The sequence below is a fragment of the Arabidopsis lyrata genome (assembly GCF_000004255.2).
Source record: "Arabidopsis lyrata subsp. lyrata unplaced genomic scaffold ARALYscaffold_6, whole genome shotgun sequence".
Lineage (NCBI taxonomy): Eukaryota > Viridiplantae > Streptophyta > Magnoliopsida > Brassicales > Brassicaceae > Arabidopsis > Arabidopsis lyrata.
This window is the reverse complement of record NW_003302550.1, coordinates 7,425,572-7,441,361: the sequence shown is the minus strand read 5'-3', so window position 1 is coordinate 7,441,361 and position 15,790 is coordinate 7,425,572. Positions and strand designations below refer to the sequence as shown.

General features: G+C 37.0%; 3 protein-coding genes across 4 annotated transcripts; 1 reads left to right on the top strand and 2 right to left on the bottom strand.

Moving 5' to 3' along the window:
• Window positions 1-87: 87 nt before the first annotated feature.
• On the top strand, window positions 88-4,472 carry LOC9307857 (nucleolar MIF4G domain-containing protein 1). Its single transcript, XM_021022118.1, has 13 exons — window positions 88-189; window positions 514-550; window positions 650-729; window positions 820-1,630; window positions 1,712-1,779; window positions 1,960-2,033; window positions 2,168-2,264; window positions 2,398-2,483; window positions 2,803-2,885; window positions 2,985-3,109; window positions 3,191-3,292; window positions 3,445-3,861; window positions 3,948-4,472. The coding sequence occupies exons 2-13, from the start codon at window positions 547-549 to the stop codon at window positions 4,329-4,331; spliced, it is 2,331 nt and encodes a 776-aa protein (XP_020877777.1). The 5' UTR covers window positions 88-189; window positions 514-546; the 3' UTR covers window positions 4,332-4,472.
• A 573-nt stretch (window positions 4,473-5,045) lies between these two features.
• On the bottom strand, window positions 5,046-9,475 carry LOC9307856 (5-methyltetrahydropteroyltriglutamate--homocysteine methyltransferase 1). Its single transcript, XM_002871741.2, has 12 exons — window positions 9,325-9,475; window positions 8,437-8,801; window positions 8,258-8,345; window positions 7,842-7,969; window positions 7,344-7,735; window positions 7,079-7,242; window positions 6,902-6,982; window positions 6,638-6,804; window positions 6,438-6,543; window positions 6,070-6,320; window positions 5,784-5,985; window positions 5,046-5,687 (listed from the first exon to the last, which is right to left on the bottom strand). The coding sequence occupies exons 2-12, from the start codon at window positions 8,784-8,786 to the stop codon at window positions 5,319-5,321; spliced, it is 2,298 nt and encodes a 765-aa protein (XP_002871787.1). The 5' UTR covers window positions 8,787-8,801; window positions 9,325-9,475; the 3' UTR covers window positions 5,046-5,318.
• A 2,493-nt stretch (window positions 9,476-11,968) lies between these two features.
• Window positions 11,969-14,507, bottom strand: LOC9309929 (microfibrillar-associated protein 1A). 2 transcript variants are annotated; one of them, XM_002871740.2, is made up of 3 exons: window positions 14,295-14,507; window positions 12,725-13,967; window positions 11,969-12,476 (listed from the first exon to the last, which is right to left on the bottom strand). In XM_002871740.2, the coding sequence occupies exons 2-3, from the start codon at window positions 13,918-13,920 to the stop codon at window positions 12,365-12,367; spliced, it is 1,308 nt and encodes a 435-aa protein (XP_002871786.1). In that variant the 5' UTR covers window positions 13,921-13,967; window positions 14,295-14,507; the 3' UTR covers window positions 11,969-12,364. The 2 variants fall into 2 exon arrangements, with proteins under 2 accessions (XP_002871786.1, XP_020877788.1); XM_021022129.1 differs by having other exon boundaries at window positions 12,725-13,961; window positions 14,295-14,397.
• Window positions 14,508-15,790: the final 1,283 nt, after the last annotated feature.

Genomic DNA, 15,790 nt, shown 5'->3' with positions numbered 1-15,790 from the left:
GGCATCTTGGTTTTTAGGCCCAATAACTTGGCGGGCTTTGTTTCTCCATCTTCGTTATAACTTTAAAAATTCCACAAAAACCCTAATTTAAAAAACCCACTCCTTTCAGGTTTCGTTTCCTACTTCCTTTAATCACAGCGATAGAGAGAGCCAACACGAACAAGATTCGAATCAATTCTCGTCTTTCAAGTATTGCTCCATCTTTCTATGTGGATTTTTGATTTGGATTCTGTCGATTTCTTCTTTGCTTTGCTTCATTCTACATTGGGTCTGCTGATCATTATTTCGATTTCTAAGTGGCGTTTTCAATTTAGTTTTGTGCAATTATAGATTTTGAAACTTACATTGTCGGCGTAGTTTCATTGTTTTGTTGAATTGCTGTGAATGCTTAAGTTTTAAGGTTTAATAAAACTAGGGTTTAGCTCTACAACTGCAATGATTTCGGAGTCAGTGTTATATAAAACTGTAACTTATTCAGCTTAATGCTAAAGTTCTAATTTTTATCTTCTTTAGGTGTTTGCAGAGAATCTATTGGGCCAGCTAAACATGGGTAAGCTGATATTTTGTCTTAGTAATGCTCTTAGCTATTTTTCTGTTGGAGCTAGTATTTTGAAGAAAACTCCTTTTATTTGTTTTTGATGATCGCCAGGGAGCTCACGCCATGAAAAGCGAAAAGAAGCTCGCTTGCAGAAGAACCAGAAAAAACATGAATCTTGGCTTCAGCGTCAGGTATGAGCCAATCTTTGTTTTATTTAACTAAGGTGTAGTTTTCTTGTTTAATTGTTTGTTGATGGATAATGTTGGTTTGCTGGATCTCAGAAGTCCGAAAAGGAGAAACGAGTCTCATCATCAGCTCAGAAGACTGGTGAGGTGATCAAGTCTGAAAATTTTCAACAGATAAGTAATAGTGAAACTGAACATATGGAATCAAGTAGGCCTAGCGGAAACAAGGATGATGGAAAGTCTTTTATACATAAGAAAGAAGAGGTTAGAGTCAAATCAAAGGAGAAGAAGATGCAGAGAGTACAGAGAATGAAGGATCTGAATAGACCAAAGAAGAAGACTAAATTTGAAGAGTTTCTTGAAATGGATACACCAACTGTGATATCTGGTGACCAGGATGCTGAACTTGAGAGAAGGCTCGCAAAGAAGCTCAAGGTAAAGAAAGGAAAACTAAGGGGCTTGGATGATGGATTGAACGATTTGTTCGAAGGACTTCCATCTGTACTTGATTCGATGGAATCTGAACTTGGTGATTCTCGTAAGAAACGTAAGAAAAAGAGATCCGAAGAAAAACATGACCATGAGGATGTCGATAAGCTACCAAATGAAGATTTGGAGCGTGAAGAATCTGATTTTTCTGAAGAGCCTGCAGGAAAAAGAGACCGTAAACGGCATAAGAAGAAGAAGTCTGTAGATGAAGATCTAGAAAGTGATCCGATGAATATCACAGGTGATGGTGAGTCAGAGACTATTACTTATCACGATTCACCGTCAAGCTTGGAGAAAGTAGAACCTCCTTTGCACGAGCATAAGCCAGAGAGTAGCAGCAAGTATGTTGCTCCTCATTTGAGATCTCAGGCCAAAAGTGAATCTGAAGAACTCACTAAAATGCGTACACGGATAAAAGGTATAGCTAACAAAAGCTTTTTATCCTTTGTGTGTTTCTAATTCTGTAATCTTAGTTTGATATGCTTGGTTTGTGTTACAGGTCTTCTCAATAAGATGGCTGAATCCAATGTTGAAACAATAACTGCAGAACTTGCCTCAATATATCGTGTAAGCTCAAATATCCTTCGCATTATTTCCTCTAGAATTGTTTGATAGCTGCATGGTTGATATCTTGAGATTATCAAATCATCCTAGATTTCATTGTTGAAGTTGCTTCAACTCCATTTTGTTATTGTTCTTTCATATTATCTTTACTTCTTGTAACCCCTGTAGCATTTGTTAATGCAGTCTGTTGCGAGAAGTGTGTCCTATCAGATTTTTTGTGAAGAAGTTTTGACAACTTATGCGAGAGGCAATGAACAGTTAAGATCTTTACAACTTTCTGAGTGTCCGCTCATGTTACTGCTAGCCCTATAGTCATGTGTGGAACTACTTGAATACATTGACGTCCATATTAGTCGAGATATTGCTGAACAATTTGTTTTTCCTTGTTTAGGTACGCTGTATTTGCTTCTTTCATAGCTGGCATGGCGTGTCTAGTTGGAATGGATTTTAGTGCAAAGCTTATTGCATCACTTGCTAAATCTTTCGAGGTATGTCCCTGAGTTCTTCCTACATGAATTGTAAGCTAAATTCTCGATTTTGTTTAAGATTTTGTTTTCCACAATATATGTCACCACCTTGCTTGAAATAGTGCTTACTAACAAGTCCTTAATTTATTTTCAGGATGAATATCAGAAAGAAGACAGTCTCTCTTTAAATGGGATTTCTCTTTTGCTTTCTTATCTTTGCATATTGGGAGTTTGCTCCAGGTAAAATTTTCTTCAGCTACACATAGTTCAGTTTGATCTAGAGCAAGTGTAGTTATTCCCCACTGTTTTTAAATTTCTAGAATTGAACCAAGAATGCTGTTTACTTATCAGGTTGTTAGACCGATAATCTAAACACACATTTGAGTGATTTTCATGTATTATGGATTTTAGTTTTTCTTACAGCGATTTGTTTAATATGTTTTTACCCAACACCCAACCCAATCTCTAGTCCTCTCACTTAACAGAAACAAAAATGATATTTTTGGTTATTTTCTTGGATGAAATATGAATCTCGAATCTCTCTATATTTGTTTTGCAGTGATCTTATTTATGATTTCCTAATGACATTGGGGAAACGGCTGACTAAAGTTGATGCTTTCACTATCACAACTGTTTTAGATTGTAAGTTCTATTATTATCATTATTATCTTTCGATGGCCACTTAAGGTTTTTTGAGATGTTTATGTTCCGTCTCTCATATCTTGATAATGCTCTGGATAGGTTGTGGAATGAAAATAAGAAGTGATGATCCTTTGGCTATGAAAACATTCATCATCAGCATCCAGAACAAGGCAAATGAATTGAAAACCTCCTCCGATGGCCAGACACAAATGAGTAACATGATGGTATGGATTATATGAAAAATTGTCTTCTGGAGAAAATGTTATACTATGATTTTTAAAGTTATTTGTACAATGAATTTGCAGATGGAAAAGATGCTTGAAACCATTTCTGCAATAAAGAACAACAAGTTGAGAGCTAAAGAGGATTCCGTCCAGAACACAAGGGTAAAGAAGTGGCTTCAAAAGGTAATATTTTAGCGCTCTATTCCTTATAAAATGGACTCCTTCATGACAATCATAAACATGTACGCTTCTGCTTATTACCAGTCGCTTTTGGATTAGTTAGTTTTGAGTAAAATGCATTTGTTTTTGTCCTTTTTTTTGTATAATTTACCCAGTTGAGAGTGGAAGATGTATTGTTAAGAGGGCTTACATGGAGCAAGCTGCTTGACCCCGAGAAGAAGGGTCAGTGGTGGATATCTGGCGATTTGGTGGTTGACTCACACACCGCTGAAGATGTAGCAGAAACAATGGATGCAGAGGTTGTTGAGGCTCAGAAAATGTTAAAGCTAGCTGAAGCACAGAGGATGAATACAGATTCCAGAAAAGCTATATTTTGTGTGATCATGAGTAGTGAGGACTACATTGATGCATTCGAGAAACTTCTTAGATTGGATTTGCCAGGAAAACAGGACAGAGAGATCATGAGGGTTCTAGTTGAGTGCTGTTTACAGGAGAAAGCATTTAACAAGTACTACACAGTCCTTGCTTCAAAGTTGTGCGAGCACGACAAAAATCATAAGTTTACACTGCAGGTACTTTTCTACTATCTTATAGTTACGAAGCCGGTTTATGTAACCATTCTTTTTTCTCTTATCATCTTGTGGGTTTTTTCCTGCAGTATTGCATTTGGGACCATTATAAAGAACTAGAGTCGATGTCACTTCAGAGATCGATGCATCTTGCGAAATTTGTGGCAGAGATTATTGTGACCTTCAATCTTTCTCTTGCGGTCCTCAAATCCGTGGACTTGGCAAATCCAGTGGAGTTAACTCCAAAACGAATTATGCACTTTCGAATGCTGTTTGAGGCCATCTTTGAGCACCCCGAGAATCTTGTGTGGAACTTGTTCACACGCATAGCCTTGAATCCAGACTATGAAGGTCTGCGCGATGGCATCAAGTTCTTTGTGAAGGAATATGTTGTGAAAACTAATAAGGCGATCTCTGGGAAATTCAGGAAAGCGAAAGAAGCTCTTAACAACGCAGAAGGATTGCTCATGTGATTCGGTTGTTGCAATCAGTGTGCTAAGACCAACAATTTTGAAGCTCTTAAGAGTTCACTCTGATTATGTCATAGCGTCTTTATGTTGTTGTACACACTTTCTTCTAACTTAATTAAAGTTTCTACTTTCTATGATTCATCATCCACCATCTTTGATAAAAAAAACGTCTTGAAAACGATCTTAGAAGGTTGATGTTCTTTTACACTAATTGATTTTGATTTAGCAACTTGGTTAATTTCACACTATCTTAGAGAGAGAAATAAATATTTAAAAATGTAAATGAGCAAGAACTTTTCTTAGAGACCGAGCTACAATCTTTTTCTTGTTTGAACTCAAACAGACTTGATTTATTACGACAAAACCTGAGAACATACAATCTCAGAATCATAAAGCTTTACTAAAAACAAAACTTTCTACTTGGCTCCAAATCCAATGATACATAAACATCAACGAAGATGTTCTCCAAGGGAAAGAAATCTTCGAGTCAGAAGTGGTGGACCGTGAGACTGCAACCAAACATCAGCCACCACGCTCTTTGTGGGGGCAATTCAGATTTTTTTTTCTGCCAATAAAGAAATTTAATGGAAACAATCTGATACAGAAGCCAGATAGAGACATACAAAGGGGTCTACTTAAAGAACAGGCTACAAAGCACTGATTGCGTTGGAAAAAAAGTAGAGAGTTTAGGACAAGTGGACGACGCAAGCAAAAGTATTTGTATAAGAATCAATCCTCTTATTCCTTTTCAAGAGACTTTAGAAAAAAAGACATTCCATCAGAGAAATATATTGGAGACAAAAAGAAAATCACAAACATTGCAGCAAATCCAGGGGATGCCATATCATCCCTCTCTCTCAACAAGAAAGAAACCATATGCATCAAATCTAACTTCGACTAAAGATATTTTTAAGAAAGTTATTAAACCAAATAAAACACAACCATTTTAGAAAAAAAAAGACGTTTTCCTTGTTCAAATCAAGGTTATCTTCACTTGGCACTGGCGAGCTGGGAGCGGATGAGCTTGGCCGCATCAACCATGTTCTTGAGCGCAGGCTTAACCTCGGTGTACTTACGGGTCTTGAGACCACAGTCAGGGTTAACCCAAAGGATGTTCTGCTCTAGGACAGCAAGCATCTTGTTCACCCTGTCTGCGATTTCCTCAGAAGATGGTATTCTTGGAGAGTGGATGTCGTAGACTCCTGGACCAATTCCAGCACCGTACTTCACTCCTTCACGGAACACGGAGAGAAGCTTCTCGTCAGACCTGGAGTTCTCAATGGTGATGACATCAGCATCCATGTCGATGATGGAGTGTATGATGTCATTGAAGTGAGAGTAGCACATGTGAGTGTGGATCTGCAAAAAAAACAACAGAAACACACAAGTTATGAGCAACTGAGAAATCATTACACTACATGAGACTTGATATGAGAAGTTTTTATATAAGCAAACCTGGGTGCTGTCTTGGACTCCACAGTTGGTGATTCTGAAGGAGTGAACGGCCCAGTCCAAGTAGAAAGCATGCTCGGATTTCCTGAGTGGTAGTCCTTCTCTAAGTGCAGCCTCATCAATCTGAATGACACCGATTCCACCTTTCTCAAGATCCTCGACTTCGTCCTTGATGGCCAAAGCGATCTGGTAACAGGTTTCGTGCCTACAATGATTCCAAGATTGTTTTAGTGTTTTGTTCTTTATTTGGTAGTCATATTTGTTTTTAGATTATGGTAACATTATGTACCTGGGCTGGTCGTTTCTGACGAAGGACCAGTTGAGAATGGTGACGGGACCGGTAAGCATACCCTTCATTGGGCGAGAGGTCATGCTCTGAGCCATTGCGGACCAGAAGACGGTCATTGCCTTGGGACGGCTCACATCACCGTAGATAACTGGTGGCTTCACACAGCGAGATCCATAAGATTGGACCCATCCGTTTGCAGTGAAGGCAAAACCAGACAACTGCTCCCCGAAGTACTCAACCATGTCGTTTCTCTACAAAATTGTGAAAATATGTCTCATCAGAAACAGTAAAAAGGACTACCAGAAATAACTTTTGTACATTCCCTCCACTTCAAGGCTTCAGGCAAAAACATAGAATAAAAAACTCACCTCTGGCTCTCCGTGGACAAGAACATCGATGTCAAGTTCCTCTTGGAGGTCAACAACTTTCTTGATCTCTTCCTTGATGGCCTTAACGTAGTCCTCCTCAGAGACCCTAGTATAAGAGAGATTAGAGAAACCGTTAGCATCACAACAATTTAAGGAAATGTGTAACGCATAAGCCCAAGGACTAAATTCAGGAGACTAACTTTTTCGCCTTGTACTCACGGCGAACTCTCCTGAGCTCTACGGTCTGTGGGAAGGATCCAATGGTTGTGGTTGGCAGGATTGGGAGGTTGAGCTTCTTCTGCTGAGCATCTAGCCTAGCACTAACATTAGTTGCACGACGGTGGTCAGATCCCTTCAAAGCAGCAGCCTGAGATAACAAGAATAAGAAACTATCTCAATGAATACAAGATTAGGAAAATAAATCATTGAGTGAGAACAGTGCATCAGTTTGACATCAAACTTACAGCCTTCTGGACACCCTCGTTGGTGACTCTTGGGGAAGATCTCCTTGAAGCCAAAGCCGCAGCATTGGCAGAGAAAAGGGCCTGAAAGAGAAAAAATATTGAGTTCTAGTACTTTCGCTCATTTACAGTACAGATAATTCAAGGGTCCACTACTAGAGAAGCATGCGGGTAAAATACCTCATCCTTCTGACCAGCCAAAGCCTTAGCCAATGCGTTCACTTCAACAACCTTCTGAGCAGCAAACGCCAGCCATGACTTGATTTCATCATCAAGCTTAGTCTCATTGATAAGATCAACAGCGGTGTGGAGAAGAGAACAGGAGGTTGAGACCACAAGCTTGTCTGCATCAGATAGACAACAGATCAACATTCCATATATTTGTTTTTGAATAATTCCCTAGTAATGTCAGGTAAAAGGCAGATGATTTTGGAAGAACAATTACCTTTACCAACAATGCCCTCAAGTGCCTGCAAGGTGCTGAGAGACGCAGCAAAGTCATTGGCCCAGATGTTCCTTCCATCAACAACACCAGCAAAGAGGTACTTTCCCTCAGGGAAACCTGCCTTGACCAAATCAAGGGTCTTGGTGCCACGAACCAAATCAAATCCAAAGGCAGTCACACCCTTCAATGAAGTTAGGGTCTTGTATGCCTCAGCAGGGATATCAGCGAAGTAGGTCTCGACAAGAACATTCAAACCAGAAAGAGTGGATTCAAGTTCAGCATAGGCACCAGTAAAGGCCTGGAGTTTGTGACCCTCAAGATCCATAACAAGGACAGGCTCGTCAAGCTGAATCCAGGTGGCACCAGCTGCCTTAAGCTCGGTAATCACTTCCCTGTACACAAATCAAAGTCATCATGTCAGTGGTATGTCAGAGGATCATTCATAACATCAAGGATAAGGATGGAATAATAAAGAAAAATAATAAAGTGATTTCTTACTTGTAGATCGGGAGAATTTTAGGGAGAAGAGAAAGAAGATCAAATGACTTGTCAACACCCTTGGCAGCCTTGGAAAGCAACAAGTAAGAGACTGGGCCAACAAGTACAGGGACGGTGTCAACACCAAGCTGCATAAAGATCAAGTATATCAGATCAGAACTTTAAAATAGCAGAAAAAAACTACTACTTTAGGTTTACATAAGCCAACCAGAGCCAGATGAATTTTCTAACAGCTTCTATATTCAATGCATCCGAGTATATTCATAGCATATCAGCATCCTCAGTGAAACACCACTCAATGAATCTAAGCTCAAACACTAAATCCTCAAACCAAAGCCTATATGAATGCTAGTAACTAATCACCGAGCAGACAGTAATTTTCTACGAAATGGATATTAGTAAATAATGATACTTACAGCCTTGGCCTCCTTGTACTCATTCACCGCCTTGTGGGATGCGTAAGAGAAGTTGACCTCAGGGCCCAACTCAGGGACGATGTAATGGCTGCATCAACAAAGCATTATCACATTAGTCCACAACTCAAAAAAGACAATGTCAACACAAGGGACACAAGAGAAGAGCGGTGGAGACTCACTAGTTGGTGTCAAACCACTTGGTCATTTCCATAGCAGGCACAGAGGCATTTCCTCTGGCCATGGAGAAGTAAACATCGAGCCCGATCTCACCACCAGTGTATCCATACCTAGGTGGAACAGCACCAAGCATAGCGGTGGTGTCGAGAACCTGGTCGTAGTGAGCAAAGGTGTTGCTTGGGATGAACTTAGTCCCAGCCGCAGACATCTGTTTCCAGATAGATGACCTGAGATCAGCAGACACCTTCTGAAGATCCTCAGCAGTGCTCTTACCATCCCAGAAAGACTCCAAAGCAAACTTGAGCTCTCTCTTAGGGCCCATACGTGGATATCCAACAATGTGTGAAGCCATTTTGATTTTCTTTTACTGCATTAAACACACACACAAAAACCAAATCAAAAATCAATATCTATATATCATTAATATTAAATGATTAATATTAAAGCATCAATGAAACTGATAGAATTATAATTCACGTGTATCAAAAAAGGTGAAAAGTTTATGCAGCTTTTTTGAGTCTACCTACTACTACTTGAGAGTAGAATCGAAAACTTTAGATCAAAAACACATGCGACATTTATCGATACGGGATGATTTAAAAGCAGATCTAAACGAACACAAAAACACCAATCATTTTCAAAGAATGATCGTAATCAGATCCAGAACCAGATCTACGAATCGAACAACACGAAATATCCAGATCTGAGTCCGATGAACTCACTTAGCGAATAGATCTCAACAAATGAATAGATCGAGGAATCAAAAAAAACGATAAGGAAACGAATTACACTAAACAAGTAGTAATAACGTGGAGACGAAAAGGAAATGAAAAGCGAAAGGAAGCTAAATAAGAGAGACGTAAGGAAGACATAGAAACTCGGAGACGAACCTGACGGAGGAAGAATCGGAGAGGAGAAGGAAAAAGGGTTGGCTAAGAGAAGGCGAAAGAGAGAGCGAGGAACAAGAGTGGGCTCTGTGAGTTTATTTATAGCCAAAAATGATACATCGTTGGGCTCTGTGTAATTTGTGTAGATCTGGTGGTGCTGCTGGATATTTTCGGCATATTTAATATTTATTTTAATATCCCAATTTATTTATTTATTTATTGGGCTATGTGTATTTCTCTGAAATTAATGTTATTTTCAAAAAAGTTTAGGATTATTTCTTTTACAACTTTGAGTACAGTATTTTTTTCTTCTTCTTACAAATGTAGAAATAAATCAAGTGTTAAAATAAATTGTGTGCATTAGTAGAGAGTTAAACAAGTTAGAAATATAGTAAATAAATAAATATTGACATCTTTTATAGAAAAATTATTTCACTAGATGGCCCCTAATTTTTTTAGTTGGGTATGTATTTAATTTTAGAATGAAAACATAAATTGAACTTATAAATAAAATCTTAATTGATTGAAGAAAGTATCTTAACTGAAAGGTTTTAAAAAAAAATTAGGAGGTTAGAAATGAATAATGATTAGTATTATTAAGGTTCAAATAATTTAATTAACGTATAAATAAAAGTATATTAAGAGATTAAAACGTGAAAGGGAGTTGGTGTACGTGGGGAGATTAGTGGGTGGCAATGGGACCCACCGAGGTTGGTGGAGATTCACATTTGATTATTTTCACAGTTTTCTTCTATTAATTAATAATAATACGATGCCGTTTTTAGTGTCAGCACGAAAGAGTATCGAAATCATTGAATCAAGGCCTGTTCCGTAGCGTTTTGGGAACCTAGTAGGAGAACGAATAGGATTACATATTTATTGGAAACAAATATTTCATATTTCAATTAGGATTTTTTTTAAATTATACAATTACATATAGAAATTCGAATAGTTGTCAAAAATATATATATAGAGAGCTGAATATAGTGAAGGAAACAAAAAAAAAAAGTTGAATATTGTGCCGGTAGCCCAAAACCAGTAACACAATTTTACTTGAACCGGTAACGATCTTGCCTGGCCATTATTAGTCCACTGTGTCATTAGGATAAAAACTAAAAACACTTGTATGTTTTTGGTAAATAGAGTAGGTAAAGAAACATAAAATATGGACCCACTCTGTATATATTATTGTTTAAGATTCATAAGACTCTATGAGTATACGCGATGGATGGTCTTAATCTTTTTTTTTTTTTTTTTTTTGCTGATAATTTGGCTACCAAACTTTGATTCCTGACCTTTTACCTCATTGGTTCCCAATTTCATTTTTTTCCTTTCCTACTAAACCCTAAATGTAAAAAAAATTATTTGCGTAAGTCATGTTATTTTTTTAGTAAAGGAATTTTGTGTAAACATATTTTAAGTTTTATTTGTTCTTCATTCTGCATTAAAAATTTCATATATAGTGGTAAACTATGTTTTCACGTACTAGTACCAGTTTCAAAATCTATGAAAAAGGTATACTATATAACAACTGATGAAGTTTAACCATATCGTGCATATACTACGTCTACGTCAATATATTATAAGCTCTTTTGCGGAAACTAATAGGAATATTCTAAGTTTGGAATAAAAAATTGTCTTCAACCACTTCCACAACTAGTTTTGGAGTATCTTTCTATTTGTATAGGGAACTGGCGTAGGTGAATTTTGAGTTCAATAGGAATTTATCAAGAGATGCTACTGCAAACAAAAAACAAAAAGTCAACAAAATGTTTATGTGATAAACAAAACTAGTACTGTGTCTGGTAACTTTAACAAGTACTATAAATCAACTGGTAATCACAACAAATAAATTGAACAACATTTAATTACATGAGACTTTAAGTCTGCAGGACAGTTGCATATGCTTCCTCGACACTGGTTTGTCGGTGGATGTAGATCTAGTATGTACACAAATAAATATAATCACACAAACATTTAATGAAAGTGAAACTTTCACTATTTTTCAAACTTTTCAACAAAAAAAAAAAAAAAGTGAAACTTTCACTAATTTTTTCTATATACTTGTGGTACGACAGAAGAATTATACTTTTAACAATCCAAACAAAAAAAAAATTTCTTTAGGAATTATTGAACGAAATCATATGTGTATTATAAGTTACAAATTATTGGATCAATAAATTACTTGTTTACCAACTTTTATACACGAATCACAAGATCCAAAAGTATTCTTATTGCTGGCTTATAAAACTTTATGATTAAACTAGGAAAAGGCATGCTTTTAGACATGTGAAATAATAAAACCATATACGCAGACGTTATGCTTTAAATCAAAAAGTTGGTGATTTTTTGGAATATATTTAGATTCAAAGTTTATTTACATAAATTCTCAAACATAAGGCAATGCTTCATGCTAATAAGAGATTTACAACTAAATATGAACCACCAAAACATATCGTAAGCTTAATGGTGTTATCATCTTAGATAGAGTCCATTTATTATTTTACAATGCTCACAGAAAAATCCAAACGGCAGTACCTTTCTCATTTTTCAGGTCCAATACAAAATAATTTAGAACAAATTAGCATCACCAGGATTTAAATTCCAGGTAAAAATGAGTTGATAATGCATAGAAGCGCCAAAGATATTGTTACTTGAACAGAATTTAACAGTCTTATATAATATTGATTCCATTCTTACAAATACTAATCTAGATGGACATTACCGTATTCATTTAAAGCTATTCTCTTGAAATACCCATCGGTTTTGAACCCAAAAAAAGAAAATCTCATCAAACTCCTACCATGGACATTTGTAAATATGCTTTCGTAAATACAAGCAGAAAATCTTAATTGATCCATAATTGATCCGATACAAAGGACCAGATGTTGGCCACGAGCTTATGGTAGTCACAAAGCAATATCCCATTTTTTTACTACTGCGATTTAGAGAACTCAGACATAACTAAGTAAGATGTTTTTGACTACGACATACCACTTCTGCATCGTTTTGGATTAAAACTCAACTAAATGTTGGTGCGGTTTTAAGTCTCCCAATCTTTCATCTTCTTGCTCCCTTTTGGTTTTGCAATTGGAGCATCCATGCCTGCCATTTTCTTGTTGTATTTTTCCCGTAGAGGATCATTGGAAGTCCACCTGCACAATCATTCATTATGCAAGCAAATTGTCAAAACCTGCAGCTCATTAAACGAGAAAAACAGATGCAAGAATCTCTCAACACAACCCGGTTCACATTTGCATGCAATAATTCAGTTCAGTTCTCAGCTTAATGTTCAAATGCTAATAAATCAGATTTCAAAAGCCTAACTGAGAGCTATTTTCATATCAATAGTCTAGGCCTAACCAAGATGCTTGAAAAGAAACGCTAAAAGCTGAACACTTACGGGTTACTCCAATCTGTTGTGTCCTCATTGACAAGGTGAGTCCATTTAGTTCTTCCACTACGACCAAAGTGCTTGACTTGCATAACTTTTGGCAAGATCGATTTGTCCAACCTATCTTCTCCGGTTGGAGCAGAGAAGTCGCGCTGAAAGATACCATCGGTTCCAGCAGAACCTGCCTCATCATCAGGATCTGCCTGGAAGAAGGCACCCTTATGGTAGTATTTCTGCATAAAGTTCCATTTCTTTTTCGGTTGAGTTGATGAAGGTTTCGGATTCTTCCTCTCCCATTCTCTCCTCTCCTGCTCTGTCATATTCCTCAACTTCTCTATTTCTTCCCTCTCTCTCAGCATAGCTTCCCTTGCATCTCTTTCTCTCTTAATCCTACCGATCTCTCTTGTCTTCCAAACTTCATACTCCTCAGCTTCATTGAGTTCGTCATCAGTTTCCACATCTCCAATATTTGCTTCCTCCAATAGAATGTTCTTCCGTATCTCTTCATCTTTCTTAACTTCCTCAACCACTATTTGCTTTGTCTCTATTTTTCTTTTCTCCAGTTTCCTCTTTGCTAATTCCTCAAGAGCTTCTTCCTCGGCCTCAAGCCGCTCACGCTCTGCAATTGTATCTCTCTCAGCTTTCGGCACAAAAACAGGCTTAATCATGGCAATACCAGGCATCTCATCTTCTGAATCAGTCTCGTACTCGGACTCCTCCTCCTCCTCTTCTTCCTCTTGTAGCTCATCTTCTTCTTCTAAAGGAAGTAAAGCAGCCTCCTCTTGTGCTCTTCTAAGATTTTTCTCTCTAATTCTTCTTCTTCTTTCTTCCAAGGCATCTTCATCATCATCCTCGTCTCTAGTCTCTTGATTCCTCGAATCTTCTTCTTCCGTAGAAATAATCTCAGCCTGTCTAATTCGCCGATGATCAGCTCTAACTTCGTCACGGTTTTCAACTCTGGTCTGAGCTAAACGGCGCAGCCTTGGGTCATCCTTCCTAGCAACACCAAGATCATCCTGCTTTGGAAAAGATCTATCCAAAACAGAAGCCGTCTGCATCCTAACATCCTCATCTTCTTCGGCTTCCTCAGCCCACTCAGGAGCTTTTCCTGGCCAATACCTTCTCACTCTAGTCTGTCCAATACCACCTTGTAGCTTTGCCCTTACAGCAATTGCAGCATCACTCACTCCAGCTGTGACCGACATATTTGCACTTGCGAGTAACCAGACTCAATTTTATTAGCTATCTGTTTCTGAAACATAAAAATAATACAGGGATTAGATTCAGCTTTGCATCATTAGTATTCCACCCGGAAAAGAAAAAAGATACATCCCAAATCAAAGGCGAAAAAGGGATCGATCGATCTCTATCAAATCTGATTTATTTCTCAAAGCTTGGATCCACAGAGTTAGGAAGCTAAATCACAGCACAAATTAACAAACGAAGACGACACAGGTATACAAATCAGAATCGGATAAAACCTAAAACACGAAACTCGATGATTCTGTAAGAGAGAACAAGGAAACACATAAATTAACAAAATCCAAAAGAAATTGAAGGATAAAATAAACGAAATTACATTGTGGAGAATGAGGGGGTTGCAATTCGGAGAAACAATGCGAAAGAAACCCTAAGAAACTGTGGCCGGACGGAGGAGCAGAAGACGGGTGAGCTCGTGAAGCCGGAACAATAAGCCACGCGAAAATCTCATAATAATAATATCACAGTAATTTCTAGTGGGCTTTCATGGGCCTGTGGAATATTTGGTTTATTCGGCCCTTCAATTTAAATCGCTGTTATTTTTATCTATACTAGTATAATCGGGTAAAAAAGCTTTCGGATATATCGGATATCCGATCCATTTTAAAAATTCATTTACAAAAAATTTGTTGGGTCGGGTTATATTTAGCCCAACTCATACACCGGATATTCCATATTTAATAATTTAGATTTTTAGAAGATTTGATTAAGATTTATAATTATGATTCTCCTATCATCTTTGTTTGATTTGTTTTTAACTGTTTTGAATCATCATATAATACATAAAGTAAAAAAAAAAATCAATTTTTTTTCTGCATATACTGTGATTCGAAATTTTAAAAATGGATATATATTATCCAAATGACGAAAATGTGTGTTCAACGTTCTACATCGATTAAAATATTTAGACAATGATTCAGAATCATATCATAAATAAGAACATTAATAAAATAAATGAGTTTTTTGGCGGGATGGGTTTGGCGGGACGGGTTTTTGAATCAACAATAATAAAAAGATTAAAATATCATTAATCCGTCGCTTCAATACGGATTTAATCCTTATTTTTTTAATACAAATCATAGAACGGGTTAAGAAATTACGGAACGGGTTATATTTCGGAAATGATTTTATGGCGGACGAATTTGAATCAATATTTATATACCGCTTTAATACGGGTTAAATTCTCAGTTTATTAATAATTATCTCGTGGACTCGTGGTATACCGTTACTTAATAACAATTGTAAACTATAATATAAATAAATATGTTATAAGGAGATACAATTTACAAAATATTTTTATACTAACTTTAAAATTAAATCATCCCGCGGTGTACCGCGGGTTAAAATCTAGTTAGTGTGTAAAAATGCTTTTACTTGTTTCAAAATCGAATGGGAAGATAACAAGGTGTGTAATACCCTAGTTGCTTTCTGTTTTCTTGGTCCAACTAGGATCGGACCCGTGGTCCACCGCGGGAGAATATTGGTTTACATACTTTGCGTTTAATATTATGTGTGTTTTTTAGTAGAACGAATTGTGTAGTATACTTATAAATATTCATAATAACGAATTGTAGAGAAAATGTAAAATTGTTTATAAATATACCCATCATATTAATTATGATTTACAAAATAGAATTTTGTGTTTTAAAATTCTAAAATTAGACGATTCATGGGAATTAGAGCAGTCAAAATAGGTCAAAAACCGCGGGTCGAGCCCACATCATCTCACTATGGGGCAGATTTGGGAAAATATATTAAACCCGCAAATAAGCGGGCCACATGGATTAATTCGCAGTGGGTCATAAGTTTAATCGG

Coding starts and splice junctions, on each gene's coding strand:
- LOC9307857 (XM_021022118.1), top strand. Junction 1,631..1,711: donor AATGCGTACACGGATAAAAG/GTATAGCTAACA, acceptor TTTGTGTTACAG/GTCTTCTCAATAAGATGGCT. Junction 3,110..3,190: donor CACAAATGAGTAACATGATG/GTATGGATTATA, acceptor ATGAATTTGCAG/ATGGAAAAGATGCTTGAAAC.
- LOC9307856 (XM_002871741.2), bottom strand. CDS start 8,786: ATGGCTTCACACATTGTTGGATATCCACGTATGGGCCCTAAGAGAGAG. Junction 8,346..8,436: donor AAGTGGTTTGACACCAACTA/GTGAGTCTCCAC, acceptor TTGTTGATGCAG/CCATTACATCGTCCCTGAGT. Junction 5,986..6,069: donor GTCAGAAACGACCAGCCCAG/GTACATAATGTT, acceptor GAATCATTGTAG/GCACGAAACCTGTTACCAGA.
- LOC9309929 (XM_002871740.2), bottom strand. CDS start 13,920: ATGTCGGTCACAGCTGGAGTGAGTGATGCTGCAATTGCTGTAAGGGCA. Junction 12,477..12,724: donor ACAACAGATTGGAGTAACCC/GTAAGTGTTCAG, acceptor ATGATTGTGCAG/GTGGACTTCCAATGATCCTC.